Here is a 24235-nt window from a genome sequence, read left to right on the forward strand (position 1 = left end):
TTCATTTTAGATTATTATCTCTTTTTAATTAATTCAGAGCGGGATTTTTTATATATATGTTTTCCTCAGTCGTTACTTAAAAATATATATATATTGTCATAAAAAGGATGGTAAATGTATTATTGATATTATTTTTTTTTACATCTATTAAACTTTTCTCAAATTAACATTTATTTTGACTTAAATGTCGAGAAAGGTGCAACACTTTAGTAAAATTATCTAAAACACATCTGTGATTTTCTGCATCTAAAATATATATATATTTTCTCCCTGTGTTTACCGAACAGGCAGAATACCGGACGCATCGGCCTCCCATTGGCTGTGACCTTTAGAAACGCGGAAGTGACGTCATAGTAACCTTACAGGGACGGTTTCGGTATTTACAGAAGAGCCTGTTCCACATGCGGCCGACTGGGAGTCCACGGCGCCCTCCTAATCACTCGTCCCGCAGAGAACACCGCAATGGCGCCCCTGTCGCGGTCCCTTTCGTCTCTGGTGAAACACACGGAGTGTCTGTGGAGAGTGGGTCTCTTCCGTAGCTTCATACCCAGCCACGCGTTCAGGTCTGGCTGGTGGAAGAGGAATTTCAAGGCAGTCTGCTGCGGAGGAGCCGGTGTCCAGCCGCTGTTACAGCAGCGCGGAGCCCAAAACTGCGCAGCATCTGTGAGCAGCAGCTCCTCAGATGGTCAGGACACTACAGAGAGGCTGTGGTCTGTTTACAGTGAGACGAAGAGACAGACAGAGGGTATGCTGCTCTAACATTAATATCTTAAATATAAAAATGCTCTTGCTTTGTAACGCTGATCTAACCCTGGTGACAAATGCCTTACTAGTTTTGAAAGCCTTTGTGAAGAGTGGTTACGTTATATCTACTGTTATGAAGACAAAATATTAGTGTTTTTTGATACTTTCTTTGTCCTTTATATATTTTTTAGGGTTTGTAGACATTTTTTAATGGAGATAAAATTTAATTAACATAATTTATTGTCCAATATCTTAAGAATAAAACATATCAGCAAATAAAATTCAATGTATTAATGGGCGTTGGACCATTTTTTGGCTTCACTTTGCACGAAGAGCTGTCATACAATTATTATAAATATATGTTACTTATAATAACACAGACTAGCCCCTATTCCAACTATTACTGAACACTGCCGGTCAGCGGGCATAAAAAAAACTACTGCACTTCTCCTTCGATCCCAAAAAGAGGCATTTGGCCGTTTGGCAGCACTTTTGGATTTCAAACTAGAGAACAGATCATCCATTTTTTACATTGTTGATGTCTGTTAAAGTGCCTTGTCGTGGCATTGAATTGAATGAAATTAAAGTATTTTTCTTTTACATAATTTATCTTTTCTCTTAGTAATATCCACCAGCGCCGTTGATCCCGACACCATTTTTGCAAACAATGAGATGAGCCTTCGAGACATCGAGATCTACGGCTTCGACTATGACTACACCCTGGCCTTCTACTCCAGCCACCTCCACACACTCATCTTTGACATAGCGCGGGACATTCTCATCAACAACCACCGGGTGAGGCGCCTTATGGGGTTGACTGCAGTAAACAAAAGTTTAAAGGAAATGTACAATAATGGGTTCTAATTGTTTGTATTCTCATCGTTCCATCACAGCTTGGAAAAGGATTTGATTAAAATATTAAGAATCTGGAAACATTCTTCCCTGCTCCATTCACTAGAATGACAGATATTTGAATTTCCTTTTTTATTTGATTAATTTTTTTCAAACGATAAATAAAATCATAAAGTATAAATATTAAATTAACAGGAACCCTGTATTGTGGGTTTTCTAAATTTGTTTTAAGGTTTAACCCCGGGCTTGTCAATATCAGAAAAACATCTAATTGCAATTCTTTTTTTGAATACAGTGATGTCGGTATTGATTAAGAATAACCCATATTTTTTTTTTAGCTCTTTTCTTTGTCGTCCATGCAGAATTTGAAACATAGTATGTAATCAAATATTGCATCCAAGAAGTTTTTTGTGATTGTGATACTGACACAGTGCTAATCAAATTTGAAGCATTGTGCAGCTCTAGTTTAGGCCGGGCTGTCACCTCATATGTCACCTGTATTAGAGTTGTGTTAACTACTGTTGTCACCTTGAATTTTGTATGATTATTAGTATCCAGAGGATTTGCGGAAGTATGAATATATTCCAGATTTTGCAGTAAGAGGGCTTCACTACGATGTCCAGAAGGTGAGAGAAAGTTCTCCTCTGTAAAATCGTAAGGATCGGCTAAGGATGGAGTTGCCATGTTAAAATCATTGATCTGATTTGCAACAGGCACTCCTGATGAAGATAGATGCCTTTCATTACATCCAGCTGGGAACTGTTTACAGGTATTTTCCTTGAGTGCAGAGGGCAATCTTAACATTTATTTGCTTAATGGTTTAGAGTAGGAAGTTTTTCTCATGTCACAAACAGTCAAGGGTTAAGATTTTTAAAATATGCGTGTCTTTATAGGAAATAAAAATCTAAGCTATTACCAATATTTTTTTCAGCAAAAGTTGTTGAATATAAGGCTGAAACAATTAATCAGGTTAATTGTGATGAATCGATGATTGAAATAATTGTCAACTAATTTAGCAATTGATCACTCCGGACTCAAAAAAAGGCCATTTTCTGAAAACACAACATCCTCAGAGCCATTAATTAAGCTCAAACTAAACAAAAACATATACATTTTGCATCTAAGGTAAAATAAAACCTGTCTAAGCTAAAACTCCTCAAATAGTTTTAGCTTCATCCAGTTCAACATCCATGCATACATTATTTTGCATGTTTGTCCCTAGTGGGGTCGCCTGGTCTTCTGGTTCATATCACAAAATTCTGAAGGAAAGAGCAAAACAAAAAAAATCCCAATAAACATTTTTTGCTATCCAATTATTAATATGTTCATCAAGAAATTAGCCCTACATTGTATTGGTATTATATCAAGCAGAAAGAGCTCAGCTTTTCACGTGTTGATGTTAGAAGTATTTTTTAGCTGCAAATTCGTCCTTTGCTACAAATGATCAAGCGTTCACTGAAAGAATGCTACGGTATTGCATGTAAGGCAATAAAGTTATTATTTTATTATTTAAAAAAGAAGTTGAATTATTTGTTCATTTGTATAGTTTATTGCATTTGAGGTGTTATATAGAAAGGCCAATTTCTTTATCTGATTGATTGTCAAAATAATTGATAAAATAACCGATTACTAAAATTATTCTTTCTCTTTTTGCAGAGGTCTTCATCCAATGCCTGACGAGGAAGTCATCGCCATGTATGAAGGCTCCCATGTTCCTCTTGAGATTATGAGTGACTTCTATGGCAAGGTGAAGCTCATTTGCACACTTTCTAGCTCTTAGTTTAGCTGCTGAAGCCCCAAATGTACACAGTGATGATGAACGCCTGTCCTGCAGAGTATACATGGCCACACTATGAAACAGTTCATGGACATATTCTCGCTGCCGGAGATGACACTCCTCTCTTGTGTCAACGACTTCTTCATGAGGCACAACATCGATTACGAGCCCGTCCATCTCTACAAAGACGTAAAGGTAAATGCGCCTTGTCTTTGTTGCATCATTCTTTCTATCCGTGGTTGCATCTGCTGGTGCCGGCGTCTGTCCGTACTTAGAATCCTATCATGCAGTGCATTTCAAAACAATGTGAACATTTCTGTGTGTTTTTTTTACACTACAATTGTGTATAATAGTGAAGTGAGATTAAAATAATTATGAACGTGGTTTCATAATCATTTTATGGTTATGTGCAGGGGTTGTGCACATATTTATTCAGCCTTCATGAGGAAATTCTTTGAAGGACCATCTTTCTCCATCAATTCCAGCTGCAAACGGTGAGGTTTTTGCCTCCCTCCAGCAGCTTTGCACATATTTCTTTATTTCGTCCTTGCAAAATAGCTAAATTCACTCATATCTGATGGATTGTATCTGTGAAAATAGATATTCAAGTCTCGCCACCGACTCAGAGTTGGATCATAACATTTTGATCTCTAAAGTGTCCGTTGTGCTGTTTGTTTGGCGGTGTTGCAAGGCTTGAAGATGGAAATCTTCAAGCTGGCTGCCTCTAACAGGCTTTCTTCCATTTTCTCTGAATTTATCTTTTCATCAAAGAAGGGAAGAACCTCATAGAATAATGCTGCCACTACCATTTTCCTGTGGGGAAGAAGTTGTGTTCGCTCATTGTCAGTTTTCCACCACAGATGGTCTTTTCATGTTGGTCAGTATTGGCTTACTGTGACACTCTTATACATTTTTTTGACATTTATATTGCATAAATGTCAAAAATGCAATATAAATGTACTGCATTTATATTGCATTTCACACTTTATCTTTATCACACTGCTCTGTGCTTGTCACAAAATAATTCTAAAACGCATTTAGGTTTGTGATTGTAGTATAAATATGTATAACGCTTTAGGGGTATAAATCGCTATACCAGACTAATAGTACTTGAGTGTTGCTGTATTTACACGTTGCAGCTCCCTGCGACACTCCAGCCGTCCTGTGCCGTCTTAATTTTAGCACTGCTAAAAAGCAGCGTCTAATTTTAGACGAGCAATTTCACCACCAGCCACGTGGCTCTGCTACTTCACAGGAGGAACGGTGAGAAATCAGCGCCATGTTTTTCCTCTGAGGCCTGCTGTCGTGCTGGTCCTGTCTGTTCTCAGTGACGCTAAAGCATTTTTTTGACAGATAGCTGTCATTAAAAGCTCCACACACACACACACACGTTCTGTGTTTGAAGAATCCCTCTCATCTTTTCAAGGACGCCCTCCTTAATCTCTTTCTTCTCTCCCGCTTTATGATTCAGTTTTGACCTTTTACGTTTTTGAAACTTTTTGTTCTTTTAAATTTTTTATTGCGTCAGCTAGTCTTTGAATATGATGGAGGTTTTAGGTTTCCCCACAATTGTATGTGTGGTTTTTACAGAGTCGTCAGTTCAAAAGTTTCCTCACTGTGACAACAGAGCTCCGAAACTCTGGCTTTCTTCCCGTTTCATTCGTATTCAAGAACGATTCTTCTCGCGCTTCAAGCCAACTGTTTATTTACAGAGTAAAGTTGCTGTCAGAGCTGAATGCTAATTGTGTGTCACTGACTTTCTGGCTGAGTGCTGTTTGCTTTTCTTCCTCGCAGGAAGCTATCAGAGATGTCCATGTCAAGGGCATTATGTATCGAGCTGTGGAGGCGGATATTGGTAACATTCCTTAACACATTTCCTTTTGTTTGAGAAAATGATACTGCCTTATCTCAGAAGGTGCAAACACATCGTTTCAGCATTGAGAGGTCACGCTTTTTAAATAGAAAGCACAATAGATTGGTACTATTGACCCGTCTTTTTTTCTGTTTTTTTTTTTTTTCTAGGAAAATACATTTGCTATGGTGAGCAAAGCCATGCTGTGTTGAAGAAGCTGTCGGCGCACGGAAAGAAGATGTTTCTCATCACCAACAGCCCTTTTGATTTTGTGTGAGTAAGATTAATCCATGTTTGTTCACAGCGAGTAATGTTTTGCAGTACTAATGTTGAATTTATGGAGCTGTTTTGCAGTGTTCATACAGTGTTCCAACAGCTACCCTGTTTTTGTGTATTTTTGCATTTTATTGGAATTTTTTTTTGAGTGGCGCTTAACTGTGAAATAGAATTAAAAGCGTGCATTGAATTAAAATCTGAAAAACTGTAACGCTCACTTATGTTCACCAGTTCCAATCTTCAATCTGATACTCCTGGAAAAAAAAATCTGTGAAATCAGTTACCTTCAAAAGTGACTTATTTAATCAATAGATGTGCATAATTTAATCCCAGTATAAAGGAGTTTGTTAGCAAGCATTAATGAACAAACGACATCACAAAGAAGGAAAAAAACGTCTGGAATAAAGAAGTTTATAGCTTAAAATACCATTCCAATTTTTTTTAGCATCTCACCGAACATTTTTCATTCCATCATGCAGAAATGAAAAGGGAATGACATAATTGCAAGCCTTCCAATGAATGCCATTTCATTGATCAGACAACCCAGGCAAGGAGAGCATTAATCAGAGAAGCAGCCAAGAGGGCCATGGTAACTCTGGAGGAGCTGCAGAGATCAAGAGCTCAGGTCAGACAATCTGTGAAGAGGAGAAATACTAGTTTTTTTCCCCCCTCGAAAGTCTGGTATTTAAGGTGTGGCAAGAAGAAAGCCATAAAAATTCCCATGAGCACCAGGTCACTAACTAGCCATGTAGAGGACACAGGCATGCTGAAGAATGCGCTCTGGTCAGGTGAGACCAAAGTTGAGGTTTTTTTGCTTACGTGCAAAACATAGAAAGCTAATACTTCACATTACCCTTAGGAAAAACACCATTTCCATGCTGAGACATGGGGGATGACATCATCACAGAGCTGCTTCTCTTCAGCAGGAACAGGGAAGCTCAGAGTTGACTGATGAATGGATCTAAATACACATCAGACTAGGAAGAAAACTTGAACCGACAGCGCTCCAGTCTCAAAAGGTTCAACGAGTTTGAATACTTTTGAGAGGCGCTGTGTGCAGCGGGCCTCACACATCAGAGCGCCAATATTTACTATTCTGTACACTTTCGCATTGACCATGAAGTCCTTTGAAGTCAAAGCTGTTTGCACAAATTGAGCAGTTGGGAATTTGAGCTTCAAAAGATTATCTAAAGCCCAAAAGCAATGAAGCGATGTCCTTGTTTTAATACTAAGTCATCAAAGCAATAAGGAGGGAGATGAGTACACACACTGAAATTAGTCGATTCTTAAATATTTATTAATAGAGTGTTTTAAATTGCTATGTAAATTCAAGTTTTGATGAATGACGTTTCGAGCGCACGCTCAACACATTTTCCAGCGGGCGGTGGGGTCGGCGGTTTGTTCCAACATACGTCTCCAGGTGTCTTTGGAAAACGAGCTCAATCTGTAATTTGCCTCCGTCGCATCAACAATGTAGGAATTAGTTTGAAAAGCAGAGCATGCAAGTAAGAGGAAAAACTGCTGCAAAGATGGCGAAATGGTACTGCAAAGTGGCCAATTAGGATAAAAAAACGCACCAGGAAAGTGCAATGTAACTACAGTCATTTCTGTAAATGTATGTAGTTTGTGTCTAACTGCTGCATGTTCTCCAGGTTTTGTACAAACAGATGAAACGCCCACACCAAGCGTAGACATGCGGTTGCTGGTGTGCCATAGAGTAGAAAAAGCTATCGATCAGGGAGGAAATATTGTCGCCCCTCTATGGTTTGCCTTAAAGCTGGGCTGGCCTTAAATATTGATGTTTAAATTGATCAAATGTGCTCTTGTAAAAGCTGTGACACAGAGGTTCTGCCTTGGAAAATACTATGCTCTTCATTCTCACGCCACTGAGTAAAATCTATGTTTTGTCTTTGACGTTCTACCACAGCCACGCCAACTGTTTATAAAGCACTTTAGGAACAACAAGCACTGACCGAAGTGCCGAACAAAAAATGATTAAAATAAAACCTTTGAAATTGAAACAAAAGAAATGATTAAAAGGAGAAATAAAATACTCGTATTTTATAATAAATGGAAGCAAGAAAAAATTGTATGACAAAAAGGAAACTAAACTATCTTATGTTGGATCAAAAGCCAAGGAGAAGATGTGGGTCTTCATATCGTAGTGTAAACATTTTTTTTAGTTTGGCCCAGTTCTGACATAAAACAGTATTATTTTGATTGATAGTCACTGCCACATTTTGATAATACACGTTTTGGAGAATCTTCCTACAGTTTGAAGGTCTTTGGCTTGTTCTTGAGTGCTGCATGTTTGGTTCAAAGGTCACGTCGTTTTGGTTGTTTCTTTCCTGGATTTTTTTGGGATGCGAACCAGAGCGGACCTTCATGAGATTTTCTTCCTAACATGTTCATAGGAGGACAAGCCACTTTGATAAACAACAATTAAGGTCATTTTTCTATACTTTACTCATACTCTACCATATGTAAATATGGTCAATGACCATCAGTAATATCTTCCAGCACATAAAGTTATTTTGGTTTACCCAGAGATGATTGAAATATTCCCAACTCCGAAGACTTAAACCTTCAGTCTTCAAGTCTGTTTTAAGGTTGTTCTTGTTTTTAGCTATAGAAATCTCTCATTGTATGTATAACAAAAACTGCATGTCTGGTTTTGTGAATACAGCCTGTAAGGTCAGTGGCAGTAGTGTTTGTGACGAGAAGCCAGCAGGAAGTGAAGGTCAGTTTTAGCCAGCAGCAAACTTCCTTTACAGAATAAATTTGTTCTCCTCACGTCTGGTTTTAGGTAAAGACCAAATAGGGCAAAGTTCAATAGATATGGTGTTTTTTTGTTCTCAGGTGTAATAAATTAACTGAATCAACCCAACCCTCCTAGATTTATAGAGCGACACTGAATACTGTTGTCTGATATTATCGATTTCAAATAGATTATTTTGTTTCCTTTTCTTGTCCCCTTTCGTAGCTTAACTCGGTGTTGTTTTCTGGCAATATTGTTTAATTTGTCCTATGTCCTTATTTATTTTCTTTTACTGACATATTTTTTCACTTTATGCCTCTTCATAGCAGATCCAGTTTGAAGTTGAGATCTCTGTATGCGCTTCAGTTATCTTATCTTTTGACTATCTCTGCATAATACCTTCATGTCTCAGTCCATGGCTTTCAAAGGGATAAACTCAAACAGTCTTCCCTGTTTTTTTTTTAGCCTTTCTTCTTCATGGTACCTTAAAATTACCCAACATAAAGGTACCAATAGTGAAGTAATAACAGTGTTGCAAAAGATGGTAGTGAACAAAAAGTTGTTCCAGTACATCTAAGCAGCTATTTCCTGGTGTTTTGTTTTCATAGGTCAACACACACTGTGATCCATGTGTCTTTTAAAAAAAAATGTTACTGTTGCAACATTACCAGCACTGTGACCATGTACTGCTTACTCCACCTCACATCTTGAGGTATCTATTGACTCTGATCCTTGTTCTCATCAGGGACCGTGGAATGAGCTACATTGTGGGAAAAGACTGGAGAGACTTGTTTGACGTCGTTATTGTCCAGGCCGATAAACCTAGTTTCTTCAACGACAGAAGAAAGTAAGTATTTTCTCTGAGTGGCTTCTCCTGTGTTCTCATAAATATGATTGTTCTGCTTGCTGTAGTTTAGACTGTTTCTAACTGAACTGTTGACAATTTGCACTTCCTGCTTTTTTTTCCACAGACCCTTCAGGCGAGTGACAGACAAAGGTGTGTTACTGTGGGACAGGATTCACAGGCTGGAGAAAGGGGAGATCTACAAGCAGGTACTGCGACGGAAAATTGATATTTTATACGGTCTAAAAAACTGCTGAGTTAAATCCAATTTTGGAGTGTTTTGCTATCTGAGTGTTTGGTCAAATATGAACTGATGCATAATTTAACACTTTGTCAATAGATGAGTCCAACTGTATACTGGTTAAAATGAAGACTATGTTGAAAATAATAATTCTTATCCTGGATTACTGTAAACTTATATAGTTTTTAGTTTAATTTTGCACTAAAACCGACTAATTTGATGCAACTTCGTCTTTAAACTCTTGGGAATGACCAATAAAATAAGAAAAGTTAAATCTGGGATAATTTACCAGGCATGGGCGGAGAATCCATCATTCAGAGAGAAGTTTGATTGAATATTTAATGAATTATGAGCTGAATTATCTTAATATAACAAAAACACGCTGCACTGTCTATGTTGCCTCTATTAGCAGTTCTTTGGTCATTGTGTGGATGTTGAACTTAGCTCATGCTTACTATTTATTTGTTCTTTTCCACTTCCATGTTTTTATTTGTTACATGAACTATTCATATTTATTATTGCGTGAATGAAATAAACAATAAAAAGTAAACATGGAAATGGAAATGCAAACAATTTGGCAACTAGAAGGCAAATGTTTTCTTCTGTGAAAATAATCACTGACATTTGTGCTATTGTACATCATAACTTTGCCATCTTTCTATTCTATATTTGATATAGCGCAAGAGGTTCAGTGAAATCTGATGAGGTCGTTCTTTAGTTCTCACAGATTTCTGACCCAGTGTCTCGTTAAAACTGTCCAACTTCACTCCCAAGAGCATTTGGCTCAGAGAAGAAAATCCAGCAGTTTTCTCCTGTGTGAATTTCCTGCTGTGGCCACATTCATTGATATAACAGTTCCCTTGTTTTATTTGATATATATTTCTTTGCTCTACAGGGAAACCTCTATGAGTTCCTCAGACTCACTGGCTGGAGGGGATCCAAAGTGCTTTACTTTGGAGATCACATTTACAGTGACTTGGCAGTAAGCAGCATCCACACATATTTACTACTAATAGCTAATTTTATCTACACAGACTGTTGCTGTTTGGGATTTGAGCAAAAAGAGGAGTCTTGTTTTACCACAGAGAAGTGTGTAATCCTCTAAGCTAAAAAGACAGATTCTGGCTGTTTAATCTTCCCAGTAGTCTATGGCCCATATTTACCATTCCAGTCAATTTCTCACAGTTCACAATAACACCCCTGCAGGAAGCTCGGCTTATCAGATGAGATTCAGAAACGTTGCCGACACAAATGCAGGAGCAATCGGCTCATTATCAGTGAAGACCAAAGAGGTTTATGAGGAGCAGCACAAGTTAACGTCGAATCTCAACCAAGCAGACCTGTTTAGCCACAAGCTGGTAATTAACTAACTACATGCACATGTTTGTGGTGTGCTGCTGTACACCACACCCAAAACACAATATAAACTTTAACATCATCGCCTGTTCAGGTACTTAGCATGTGTTCGGGGGGGTTCAAGTCATCGGAGCGATGGAAATTCAGTCGGTAGACATTCGTCCTGCAACCGGTGAGTTGCCAGTTTGAATGGGTGAATGACTTTACTGTGCAGCTACGTAGGCCTGTCACAATAAACAATAAATCAATTAATCGCATGATAGATTAAAAGAAACTCAATAATTTTCATTTGCTTAATTTATTGTTTTTGTCTCTTTTTACCAAAAACTGAATGATGAAAGTCTTCAGTCTGGTGTTTTGGTCTCAAAAACAACAGAAAGAAAGAAATAATTTTTTCTTTTTTTGAAAGATATTTTTGTTTACAGAGACTTCATAATTTATTTTATTTGTTGTTTCTGTGGTTTTCTTTATTTATTTTGGATATTCCAAATGTCTTCCAGTTCCAGTGTTTAAAGCGTTCATTAGAATTAAAATGTATTGATCTTTGAGAACGTGTTCTTGCATTTTTATGCGATTATTATTATTATATTACTTGAAACCGCGCTCAAAACAACAATATTATCATTTATTGCAATAAGTTCTGGGACAATTTATTGTCCAGCAAAATTTGTTATTGTGACAGGCTTACAACTACGGGCCATTTACTATTTTCAAGACGTTTGATTTGGTTTGATGTTGGATGAAATTCCAGAAGGAATGCCAAAAACAAGAAAACTGCCAGTCCACACCGTGTTTTGGTGTCCCACAATGCCCCTGAACTCTCTGATAGTGTTGGCGAAAAGAATGTTCCTGTGATAACATCGCAGTCGCAGATTACAATGTGCAAGATGGAAAATAAAACAGTAAAGCAACCAAGCAAGAACACAAATAAAGGTTCAGTTTATCTGGGCATTTTTCTCTTGCTGGTTAGGTATTTTCGATGAATAATAGAGATAAAAACAATCAGAATGTTGAAATCTTTTGCAGAACATAATTTCTGAGCCCTCTCAGAGTGCGTACGCAGCTTATTTTCGAGCCTAAGAGATAGAGTGCCTATGTGGTTACTGATTTTCTGCAAAAGAAGAAGATAAGACTTGTCTTGGTGTTCCGAACATATTTGCAGCCCCTGGAAAAGAAAACAATATGGACTCACTACTGTAGCAGGTTATGGTGTTTAATTTTTGCTTTAGATATGAAACAAAGCTATTGTTTTGTTTGAGCTGAACACTGTGGCTTTGTAATGCTTTTCTTAAAAAAATTGACATGACTGTGTTGTAGTTAGTGACACATTTTTGTCAGATAAAAAGAAAAATTGGAATCATTTATCTTGTGGAAAAAGTAATGAAAACAAAACATTACTTAGGAGTAATGTTTTAAGTCCTAAGTACCTTAGGACTTAAAAGTAAGTCCTAAGGTACTTACTTTTACCTTAGGAGTAAAAGTCGTAAAAGCACGACTTTTACTCCTAAGGCAACACATTTTTCATCATTTCAATACCTTTTCCCTTTTCGTGTTTTCCTCAAAGGAACTTGAAGTAAAACATAGTCACGTCCCGACTTGCAATCATGTTAAAACATCTTCTGTTTTCAGCTGGTACAGAATTTGGGGTTTAGATGATTACAGTGTGCATCTTTCACTTAAACAATGTCACATTCCCATTTGCAAAGGTAAGTGTGTCCGCTCTGCCAAATGTTTAACTGCGTGTTTGGAAAATGAATATTAATTTTGACTAGGAACTCCTTAGAAAAAGACAGGCACCTTGCTGACTTAATAAAGGTTTTATTATTATTTTATTACTAAAAGTACAAAGCCTTACTAACTCTGGTCCTTATTCATTCTGCTCAAACTGATGCGCAAACTTGAAAGTGCTCTAGCTCAATGTTTGAAATGGATTAATGGGCACTAAAATGCCTTATCTGCGTAAATTGTTAAATGTCAGCGCGTCAGTATCACTCCACTTTATTCAAATCTTATCTCTAAAAGCGGCTCGTTTGTCACTGCCAGGCTAACTTCTGCCAATATATTATTTGGAATCGCAGAGTTTAAGTGCTTCGGAGATGTGTTTATAAATATGCATGATCAGCTGTGAAGAGCGATACTGAAAGAAACAATTTACATCACTGGCATGAGGCCTGCTCAGTGGCCAGCAGCCATGAGTCAATTATGTTGTCGAGCTTGTTTAGAGCAATAGAAGTTGACATTTGTGGCTTATACTGACCACAACTTACTGTCAGACCCCCTGGATGGAGAGAAGGAGATAATGGCTGTAAATAGGCACAGTGGAGAAATGTCTTCAGGTTACGGCAGAGTTGATTCAATTACACAAATATGCTCTCCAACTCCATCTCAGGTACTTTTGAGTCACTCATCAGATCCCATACCAGCTGAAAATGTGTCTATTGACATTTCTTTCAATGTTTACCTAAGCATTATGTCGCCACTTTACTGTTTCCTAACTAATTTCTTGCAATTAATTGGCGCAGCTCACATGCTTTTGACTCAGCTTTGATGTTCGTCAGGATTTAACTCTGAAACACGGCTGGAGGACAGGCGCCATCATCCCTGAGCTGCGGAAGGAGATAAAGATCATGAACACGCCGCAGTACGTCCACATGATGACCTGGTTACAGGCTCTGACCGTACTGATCGAACAGATGCAGGTCAGACGACCATTACAAACATTCGATTTCATCTTCCTGTGCCACTCCGTCTTTACTTCTTTAATTTTAACGTGCACGGGGTTTTGTCTAAACAGGCGCACCGGGATCCAGCAACCCAAGCTGTCGTCGAGGAGTGGATCAAAGAAAGAGAAGCCATGAAGTAATCTAAGATGGATTTGATCTGAAAAGATTTAGCTTTAAAAAAAAAAACCAAACCCTGCATTATTAACGCCACTGCAGTAGAAGTGCCCACATCTTGATTCCGTTTGTTTTCGTGGCAGGCCGCAGACGAAGGACATCTTCAACGCTCAGTTCGGCAGCCTCTTCCGCACCTACCACAATCCCACCTACTTCTCACGGCGACTCTCCCGCTTCGCCGACATCTATATGGCCTCTATCAGCTGCATGCTCAACTATGACCTCCAGCACACCTTTTTCCCTCGACGCACTCCTTTGCAGCACGAGGCGCCCCTTTGGCCAGAACAAAATTCTTCCGGATTTGGGGTCTCTTCTTCTTCTTCTCCCCCTCCTCCTCCTCCTCCTCCTCCTCTAACGCCTCAGGACCGAAGCAGAGTCTGATCACACAGGGAAGTGTAAGAGTTAAAGATTGAACAGTCAGTCTCTTAACTTAATGCTTTAAGAAGTGTATTTCAGTAGTAGTTTGTGTTTTAAATGGGCATATATCTTTTTTTTCTTTTTTACCTCAACTGTGTTCAGGCTTGTAGATCATGAGTTATCTTCCTTTCCATGTCTAAAGTATAAGGCAAAATAATGTGAAAGAAACAAACCAAGTACAAGGCAGCCGAGTTGCCAAAGAGCAATAAAGTTGAGTCAAGAATGGCATAAAACAATGAAAGACATCAGTGATTACAACAAAATTACCAGCTCATAAAGGGAAGATTCATGGAGATTTGTCCAAGGAGAAGATGAAAGTCAGGAGAAATCTGAGCGCAGTAACCTGAACAAGTTCTGCATAAGTGCTTGTGACAAAAAGCGTAAATCGAAGCACAAATAATCTTTTGGATGCTGGAATTTCTTTACGCCAGCACCTTTACTATAATTCCCCTGAACATCAGCACCGCCATTTCTCCCAACAACCAGAATGCTTTATATTAGCAAGCTTTGCAGCGAATGTGCAAGTCACACTTTTGCGCATATAATCATTCCGTTTATTCAGTTTTAACTGGACGACATTTCTGTCAAAGAATATCATTCTGAGGACACATGCTTTCTTCTTACTCAAACTCTATAAGTCAACCCAGAGCTGATTTTCTCAGAGGAGCATGTTGTTTGGCTGTAACAAGACTCTCCAGTCTAAAACAGTCAAATGCTCTCTCCTTCATTTGGCTCACACACAACAGAAAGTGGAGTGGCTTTAGTTGTTTGGCTGTTGAGTCTGTGCCTATGCTAGTGGTTGAGCTGCATCATAAATTGTGTTGTGTCCGGGTTCTTCATTTTTAGATTGTTCCATCCCATATAGGGGCAGTATTATGTAAAATCAACTTTTTAAAGCTTTATGTCACGTTATAATGTTATTCCCTCATCAAAAACAAAGCTGGAGGGTTGCTTTGATTCTTTCATGCATGTTTGGGAAATCTTTTAGTCTCCTGTGGCAGCCATTGTGGTACTCCCCCACACATCTCCTCCAGACTAGCGGCAGCAGCAATTGGCAAACACCTGGTGGAACTACTCATCTGCTGAGCTCATCATACAAACTACTTCTCAGTGAAACGCTCAGAACGATGTTGAAGGCTTGATGGAGGAGCGTTTTTATGATGTCGTGCTGAAGGCGGACTGTTGGAAAGAGCAGGAGCTTCTTAAAGAGACAGAGGCCCAATTCTAAAAATTGCAAAGTCAAATTTATTTTAAGTCATGTTTGATAAATACAGAATTCTAAAAATAGCTGAAGGTAACATGGCTTCTTGGTTGAGCTATATAATGTCTCTATAAGCCCGGAGAATACATAACACTGTCATTCATGTTGTCCTTTGAGATTAAAAATTGTTTCCTAATCCTGGGGAGAAATTGTGGGACAGTTTTGGTGGGTGAGGAGAAAGTTTTCTTTTTCATCTACGTTTGCCCAGTTTTGCTCTCCATTGTTTTTCTGTGTTGCTCGTGATCAGCCACACGTCCATCTTTTCAGAATATGTGTTTTAAATCAACTTATGACGGGAAAGTGAATCATTATTTAAGCTTCACGTTTTCAAGATTTTCTTTTGTTGCTCTGACATATATGCCCTTTAAAGTATAACAGAAGTTCAAACTGTGGTTTCTCTAAACATGTTATTTATTTCAGTCCTTTTGGATAATTGTCTTAAGAAGCACTGGATGTATTACTTTTTAAGCCAAATGCCTATGTGTTTATGTGTTTGTTGGTGTGTGCGCGTGTGTGTGTAACTGAGAGTGGGTTAGATTTATTTAATAGAATAGATGGATTTTACCTATCTTGAGCAATAGGGGGCAGTCACACATCGGGCTTAACATGCATTTGTGTTTTTGCCTTATTGTATCTTGCCTTCCGTGGTGAAATGGGAGTTTTTACATTGACATTATATTCTCCATTGCCTTAATCTGTTGTTCACATTACTGCAGGATGTGCCGTTTTCATATTAGGCTGATATTATGCCGTATTTTGGTTCATTTGATTTTGTGCACGTTGACGTATTAGGATCTTTTTTTATTGTTGGTTTCGCCATTTTACACCAAATTAAGCCTGTATATTTCATTTTAGACAATTGGTGGTCGATTATTGTTGTGGATGCTGCTGATTCACAAAATAAATTTTTTAAATCTAAGGTTATGAGGATTTTACGAGAATAGGAAAATTGGTTTTCTTTACCAATCCTGACGTAAATTCATGTCGAGCACTGATACATCATGTAAAAGGGATTCATGAAATAAACTTTTGGTGGCAATAACCTTTGCATCGTAGTTTGTTGTGATTTGTTTGTAATTTTATGCGTCGTTTCATCATTAAAATGCTTCCTCTCCAAGGTCAGAGGGTATTCTTTAAGCGTTTTCACTGCAGTAATTACATTCAGCTTTGATTGTGTTGACTGAATATTTGTCCCGCTCCGCTCAAATATTTATATACTTAATATATTTGCTTATTTGCTCCTTCAAATTAGTAGCTTTTAGGTTTTCAGAATAAAAAAATGAGGTCTGATTGCTGTTTATCAGACTGAACTTCAATTACAATTACAGCCCTGGGTTAAGGACGTTTAATCCATGCAAATTGTGTCAAGAGTCAATTTCCCATATTGTTTTTTGTTTTTTTTTGGGAGGGGGGTGACTTTCTCAATCAGACAGATGCACAACCCGAGATATCAGATGAAAACAACAGGCAGAAGTAACCAGAAACGATAAAACCTGACTCTGCAGGATCACTTGAGAGCCTCATAGGAACATTCGACCAGCATGGACAGGAACAGCATCTCCCTCACATCCACACCCACGGTGACCGACACTCTTGTTATTTTCCCCATGGTGGGCTACGGTATTCTTTCCTTCCTGACGTTCATCAACACAGAGTTTTCGGTTTTTAACAACAGACTGGTGATAGCTGTGATGCTGAGGAACACGTCTCTTCTGCAGCCCATGAACATCTTGATCCTGAGCCTGGCGGTGTCTGACCTCATGATCGCCCTGTGCGGCTTGCTGGTCGCCACCATCACAAACTACCAGGGCTCCTACTTTATCGGCCATGCCGCCTGCGTTTTCCAGGGATTTTCTGTGAATTACTTCGGTAAGGATGGGACTCTCATTGGGGAAAAAAAGGATCTAAAATATCTCTGTTTGGATTTAGGGGGAAAAAATCTGGGTAAACCTCCAGTTTATCACTTATTCAGTTCTTCGTGAATTGCAAAATGAATCATCCTTTTGTAACAGTGACATGCTACAACAATGAATATCAATGTATTGCATGGATTTCAAGGTGGGAAGTGGGATTTGCTGAGCATGAATTCTACTGCCATTAGCTTAGAAACCCTTTCATTGCTGTTTTGCATCCATGTTTCTCTCAGTTTCGATTCTGAAATTTAGATTTTTGTTTTAGGCCTGGGGTCTCTCTGCACTCTAACCCTTCTCGCCTTCGAGCGCTACAACGTGGTGTGCCACCCAAAAGCTGCTTTGAGGTTGAGCATGCGGCGAAGTGTGCAGGGCCTGCTGTTTGTCTGGGTCTTCTGCTTGTTCTGGGCTGTCGCCCTGTTACTCGGCTGGAGCTCCTACAGTCTCGAAGACTTCCAGACGCCCTTCTCTCTGGCGTGGGAGGAGAGGTCGTGGAGCAACACCAGCTACCTCATTCTGTACTCACTCCTCTGTTTCATTGTACCTGTCGCCATCATCATCTACTGCTACTTCCATGTGCTGAAATCCTTGAGAAAGGTGGACCTTTGTAGACTTCACACCACTTAAAATGTCCTTATAAATCACTGCTTGTTCCACTCTTCTAAATTAAGATTTTAGGTGTTAACGGAGGCTCAAATGTCCTTTTCACCAGCTGAACAGGAGGCTGGAGCTGCCAGGCGGCCGTTCCAGGAAGAGTGAGAATGATCACGCCATCACCATGGTCCTGGCGATAACAGCCTTCTTTGTTTGCTGGCTGCCTTACGCAGTGGTGGTAGTGGTGGATCCAGAGCTGCGCGTCCCTCCACTCATTGCAACTCTGCCCATGTACTTTGCAAAAACCAGCCCGGTGTACAACCCCATCATCTACTTCTTTTCCAACGAACAGGTGAACGGGTTCAGTGTGCATTTGAGACGGGGAAAAAAGTTGTTTTTTTTAATTGTCTACGCATTTTCCTGACAGCACATCTGTGTGTGTGTCTGTGTGTGTGTTTACATCCACCAGTTCCGTGAGTGTGCTCTGGAGGTGTTGTCGTGCGGGCGTTATGTTCCCAGGGGGGCCGCTGGCGTCAGCATCCCTGTGAGCTCCTTGAACAGGGGGAGCTGTCTGTCTTCCAGGAGCAGGAGCGCCAGCACGCGCAGCAAGGTGTTGCCTCTGTGACTTCTCCGCAGCCAAAACAAACAAGGTGCCATTGTTGACAACTATTGTTGGCGCCTTGTCAAGGACACGGAGTGGTGTGGGGTGTGGGGGGTGGATTTTACTGGGAAACTTTCCAAAATGTGCTAATGCTTTGCAACTGTAGCTCACTGAATAAAAGTGTTTTCCGAAAAGTTAGTTTATTTTGTGAATTCAGTCTGAAAAGTGAAACTCATACATGATTTAAGGCCCATTTCTGGCCATGTTAAGGAACGTGGCTCAAAGCTACCATATGTAACTTTTACAAAAATGTGTTTTGTTTGTTTTTTGTTTTTTTTTACACATTTTTTCATACTGGCACCATGTCATGAAAGTGCAATATGAGAGATAATCAGTGAAAAGATTGAGTTTCTCCACCTCCTGACTGAGCTGCTATGGCCGTCCGCCAAAATGCACAGCTCCCGGTCAAAAACGACCAATCAGAGCCAGGGCGAGAAACAACTTATTGTTCCAGGAAAACTGTTTATCCGTCATCGGAGACTATGCTAACTAGACTGAGCATTAGCAGCAGGCTCTGTCCTGGTGGGACAGCTGTAGCATAGCAGAGAGCAAAGGGGAGGGTCTTAGCATGATTGACAGCACTAAGACCCTCCTCCTGGCTCTGATTGGTTGTTTATGAATCAGCTGTGTATTTGTGAACATGGCAGCAGGACCATAAGGAGAAGACAGAGGCGCTCAATTTTTTTCGCACTTCAGTCCAACTCATGTAGTTTTACTAAACATGTGAAAAGCAAGATTTTTTTTATTATTTATTTATTTTTTTATATAAAAGTTAACATACTGCAGCTTTAAAGTGGTTGAAAACTCAAAATTCAGTGTCTCAGAAAATGAAAATGAAAGGCTATTCAGAGCAGAAATGTGTACAGTACCTTTTAAGCATTCAGTACTTGGTTGGTGGAAACTGCTGACTTTACAGATGTTTTATGGCTTACCCTCAACAAGTTCAGAAAGCCACAAAACATCATTGCCAAAAAGCCGTCTGTCCACAAAGTGCTGCGTTCAAGCAAATTAGTGAAAGCTTGAACTGAAGGGAAAAAGTGTGCTGTAGAAAGCCTGTGTAAGAGCCATCCCACATGCAGGATGCATCTGATGCATTCATGTTATCTCATCCCTGAACCTGAGCAGAAATGTCTTACACTGGATTATGTGGAGAAAAGAAATGTCCTGTTTCAGATGAAAGTTTTTAATATTTTTCCATTTGGAAATTAAGGTTCTACAGCAGGTGAGGATTTGAGGAAGCACGTCGTCTGCTGATGTCGGTCCAAGGTTCTTATCAAGACCAAAGTCAAGACATTTTAGAGCACTTCATGCCTCCCTCTCTCAGCTGCTGATTTCATTCTCCAGGAGGACTCAGCACCTGCTTTAATGACAGCGGTATCATTGGGTTTGACTGGTCAGCAAACGCATCCGACTTAAACCTCAACGATCAATGCAAACCAGATAAATGCCACCGCAGCAGAACTGATCCCCCTCCCAATCGGCCTCAAATGCCACAAGGAATTGAAAGGAATTCATGCAAAAAAGAGAAGTCAAGAAGTATTAATGGCAGAGTACACTATTTGTTCTTATTTTTTTCCTCATTAAAAAATAATTTTGTTGGCCTTAATAATTCAAATGTCTTAGAAAATAACTTCTGTTTTAATCATAGAAGTTACAAACCTAAAACTAAACAAGAGCAAATGATTGAAATGAAATGATCAGTTTCACGTTTAAAGATATTGATTATGCACATATTTATCGAGGTTGCACATGCAACTGGAAACTGTTTTGCTTCTATTTTTTGTTGTTGCTTAGACTCCCTTTGTAAAACTACTCTTCCTTTGCCAGTTTCATGAATCACATTACGCCACCGGGTGCTCATGTTCTTCTTTGTCTATTTAATTCAATAACAGTGAGATTTCTCAGCGAAGACAATTTAATTTCTCTGATTTGTTTCAGATTTGTTTGGACACACGCTGCGTTGAAAGAAGACACAAAAAATGCTGAATCGAAAGAGCGTTTGGTGGTGTGAGCAGTCGCCGTCGTCTGTAATTTTCCATTTGTATGCATATTTAATGAGAGCAGACAAAGCAATCACAGCCAGACAGCGCAGACAAACGGGAATGAAGTGAAACCTCCTTTGTTCCTAAAATGCAACGTACCTGGTTTCATTCCCTGTGTGAGGCTCTCGTTTAAAAAAGAAAAAAGTTTCACATTTTTAGACTGTCCTGTGTCGCTCTATCCCATAAACACACAAAGCCTCTGAAAGCCTCTCTTGATGATCTCAGAGCTATTAATGTAAGAATATATTTTTTAAAAACTAATAAAACAAAATGGATTAAGGTCAGCAGAAATCAGCCTCACCCTCTGATCAATACTTACAGAAAGGTCCAGCACTGCATTTATGGTGATTACATACTAATACTTGAGCCAAACAGCAGCAGAACAAAACCTTGCAGCCTTGCGTGTCGCTATAATTTCATTCGTATGCAGTCGGTGTGCAGAAAAAAAAAAAGCAATTCACCTTTTCACTGCAAATCATGTGAACAGAACTCAAACTTAATCAAGTCCAACACACGCCTCACTTCGTCCAGGCTTCAGCGGTGTGAAGCGGTGGAGTGGCAGAGACATCATCTGTTGTGTTTCCGAGTCTGTCCTCGTATTTAATCAGTAATGCTCTTTCGAATTTGTTGTGTTTTTAGACAGTTCAGAAACAAAAAGAAAGTCCGATTTAATTTGAAAGCCCAAAAATATCTAATTGGGCTCCACGTCATTCAGACGTGGAATGACGAAACTGTCTACGAAGATTAAACCATCACTGAATAAGAAAGGAAAAAATAGATCCTTGAGAAGTCTTAAAATAAGTCCACTTTTATGGCATAATCCTAATCCAGGAATGCTTGAAAATCTCAATCTCTTTATAATTTCTACTTAACTCTACAGTCCGTAACTCCTTAACTCGTGTTTCAGTGACGAACTTTTCCAAACTTTATTTAATCTAACTCCTGTTAGATTAAAAACGTCTAACAGAGGTTCATTTTTAGACAAAGATGCAACACGAGTAAGGTAGATATATATTTTCAAAGATAATTAGCGTTTTTTGCTACTAGAGTGATATTTAGACATTTTAAATCAGCTGGAGCTGTGATGAAAGAGGCTGGACAAACACAATAAGCTGGATTGTGGTAAAAAAAAAAAAACATCTCTGAAGCAAAACTGCATCCTGTTGTAACCGAGTCACCTCAAGAATCGTGAGATGCGATCTACATGCAAAATCGATTCGGTGGGTAACCATAGTAACCTTTTAGGAGTGGCATAATTCATCTTTCAAAATGGGACATTTTAAACAACATGACCTGGCGACCTCCGTTAGAAAACTCAACATGGATCATTACCGGGCTTTTCAACAGAATAACGATAAAAAACACGTGGCCTTCTCCACACACAGGATCAGCTTAGCCTCTTAGAACGGAGAAATGTGGCAGTAATTGTGGAGGGTGCTGCTTTTCGTTGAGTTGGCGTAAGGAGATTTAGGTCAAACACTCTGACTATAACCTCTTTCAGTGAGAGAGAATTAGCTGCGCTGGATCTTCAGATCTCCAGATGTTTGAAGTGACTCTTTATTGGGAAGTGTTGGTTTGATGTTGTCACTGTTGCTCCCTCTTCTACTTCCTGCAGAAAGAGTGGAACTGAATTTATAATGAAGCTGCATCTTTTAATTCTGTACATATCATGTTTCAGTTAATGCTGTCGTGATGTTACAGCGAGACGGAAACAAAATGAAAGGCAATTTATTTTCCAAGAGTTTTCGTTTTTTTTGTCAGCGTGTTTGTCAGAGATTTCTCCTTGGCGCAACGCTCCGGATGGTCCGGACTGCATCTTATTGTGATGATCTAATCCCAGATTTATCACAGCCCATAAGCTTCCACATTTGAAGCAAAGAGCATTTCACACTATATCTCCAAACAGGATTACAAAATATGCAACCATAATCCCGCAGCATTGCTCCCACTCTTAACTCATCCATCTGGCATTGCCAATGTCAGGAGCGCAACCTTCCTGAAATTCTGAATCAAATTAAATGGGCAGCCGATCATGTGCACGTCACAGTGCTTCAGCGACGTGCAAAGGTTCTTACACCCCTAGAACGTTTGGTAACATTTTATTTGACGGGGTGTGCATAAGACTGACATGACACTGTCATAAACATGACGTAACACCTGTTATGAACGTGGAGGAGTGTTTATGAATGTTTACGACTGTTGTCATGAAGTGACAATTGTAAATAATGACACTTTTACTGCAAAGTTGTTTTAAAAGTTGCATTGAAAGTCCATTAAAAGTGTCAACTTTGCACTGAAAGTTTCATTATTTATCAATAGACACTTCATGACATCAGTTATAGACATTCATGAAGACTCCTTCATGTTCATAACAGGTGTTATGTCATTTTTATGGCAGTACTATGTCAGTCTTATGCACACCCCTTCAAATAAAGTTTTACCAAACGTTTTCACAAAATGTCCACAAACTTTCATTTGGGCTTCTTTATTTGAATTGTATGAAATAGACTAAGAGAAAAATAAAATCACATTTGCGGCTGCTTTATTAACATTGACCGTCAATGTTTTCCACATGTAAAAAGCATAGCGTGCAAATGTTTTCAGTTCTCTTTACTCTCTGACAATCAAACATTAAATCCAGCCGCAGCCAATTGCTATTGGAGGTCACTCTGCTGGTAAATAGAGTCGCACTGTATGTAATTTTAGCTCAATATAAATCACAGCTGTTCTGTGAAGCCCTCAGAGGTTTGTCAGAGAACATTAAAGAACAAACAACATCCTGATAAATATTAGTTGAAATGTCCACAAATTGGGCCTTAACGGAATGTGGGAGGCAGAGAAAACATTTGGAAGAAGGTGCTCTGAAAAATGGAGATTTCTGGGTCACACGCCAAATGTTTGGAGTGGCAGGAATCTAACACTGATCATCACCCTGAACGCCTCCTGGAGAAGCAAGGTGGTGGCAGCATGATGTGGTGGGGAAGCTGTTATTTTCAGCAGGGACAGGGAAGCTGGTCAAAGTGGATGGCAAGATGGACGGAGCTAAATAGGGCAGTCCTGGAAGAAAACTTGCTAGAGAAGACTTGAGAGCAGGTTTACTTTCCAACGGGGCAACAACAAAGAAGCAGGGCTACAATAAAAAGATTTGGATCTTAGCACAGAGTCATGTGTTAGAATGACCCAATCAAATCAAATTCCAGACATATATTAAGTTAAAAAAAAAAGTCTTTGGTACTAGTTGGACATTCCTTATCACAGAAGCTCTCCAGCTAATATCACTGAACTTCAGCTCCTCAGTAACAAGAACAATAGTCGCGTTCAGTCTTTACATGATAGAGAAATAAAACTGAAGTTCTGTAATTACAGCAAGAAATGTGTCTATGAGGTAATAACTCAAGTAGGTTGTATGAAAATGTGTGGCGTATACTTCCTACCTCAACACTACTTTGTGTTGGTCTGTCACACACTGTCCCAAGCAAATACACTTGAGCTTGGGATTGTAATGTGGTAAACTTCAAGGGCTGTGAACCCTCTTCATGCAGGGCCATGTATCCGTTCTTTCAAACCTGAATGCCTGATTGATTTTATGAAGTCATATATGTCAGAGATGAGACAATAGTGACATAACTGCTTTTCAATTAGCAGCCGTCTCTTATTGCCCCCCAGTTGTCTCAGCTGTGAATACACTGCAGAGGTTTTAATGAATGTGAACAGCAAGGACTCCCAGGTGACCCACTGGTGCTGCGGAGTGAT

The 24235-nt window shown here is 39.3% G+C and overlaps 2 protein-coding genes across 2 annotated transcripts; both read left to right on the forward strand.

Annotated features, from left to right (window-relative positions):
• Nucleotides 1–342: 342 nt before the first annotated feature.
• On the forward strand, nucleotides 343–16323 carry nt5dc3 (5'-nucleotidase domain containing 3). The gene is made up of 14 exons (XM_005796389.3): nucleotides 343–745; nucleotides 1367–1539; nucleotides 2148–2222; nucleotides 2310–2365; nucleotides 3253–3343; nucleotides 3431–3568; nucleotides 5168–5228; nucleotides 5396–5498; nucleotides 9005–9106; nucleotides 9231–9312; nucleotides 10240–10326; nucleotides 13259–13399; nucleotides 13495–13559; nucleotides 13681–16323. Exons 1-14 carry the CDS (start codon nucleotides 463–465, stop codon nucleotides 13976–13978), a joined length of 1755 nt encoding a protein of 584 aa, XP_005796446.1. The 5' UTR covers nucleotides 343–462; the 3' UTR covers nucleotides 13979–16323.
• Nucleotides 16324–16377: 54 nt separating this feature from the next.
• Nucleotides 16378–18470, forward strand: LOC102231662 (opsin-VA-like). Its single transcript, XM_023350001.1, has 6 exons — nucleotides 16378–16393; nucleotides 16792–16855; nucleotides 16951–17144; nucleotides 17454–17782; nucleotides 17898–18131; nucleotides 18249–18470. The coding sequence occupies exons 1-6, from the start codon at nucleotides 16378–16380 to the stop codon at nucleotides 18402–18404; spliced, it is 993 nt and encodes a 330-aa protein (XP_023205769.1). The 3' UTR covers nucleotides 18405–18470.
• Nucleotides 18471–24235: the final 5765 nt, after the last annotated feature.

This window comes from Xiphophorus maculatus, chromosome 2, assembly GCF_002775205.1.
Source record: "Xiphophorus maculatus strain JP 163 A chromosome 2, X_maculatus-5.0-male, whole genome shotgun sequence".
Classification (NCBI taxonomy): Eukaryota; Metazoa; Chordata; class Actinopteri; order Cyprinodontiformes; family Poeciliidae; genus Xiphophorus; species Xiphophorus maculatus.

What these genes read in the sequence shown, in the direction of transcription:
- nt5dc3 (XM_005796389.3), top strand. Translation starts at nt 463, where the DNA reads ATGGCGCCCCTGTCGCGGTCCCTTTCGTCTCTGGTGAAACACACGGAG. An exon ending in TTCTTCAACGACAGAAGAAA is followed by an intron (nt 9,107 to 9,230) that starts GTAAGTATTTTC and finishes TTTTTTCCACAG; the next exon opens with ACCCTTCAGGCGAGTGACAG. An exon ending in TACTGATCGAACAGATGCAG is followed by an intron (nt 13,400 to 13,494) that starts GTCAGACGACCA and finishes TTGTCTAAACAG; the next exon opens with GCGCACCGGGATCCAGCAAC.
- LOC102231662 (XM_023350001.1), top strand. An exon ending in CCCTCACATCCACACCCACG is followed by an intron (nt 16,856 to 16,950) that starts GTGACCGACACT and finishes TTTTAACAACAG; the next exon opens with ACTGGTGATAGCTGTGATGC. An exon ending in TGCTGAAATCCTTGAGAAAG is followed by an intron (nt 17,783 to 17,897) that starts GTGGACCTTTGT and finishes CCTTTTCACCAG; the next exon opens with CTGAACAGGAGGCTGGAGCT.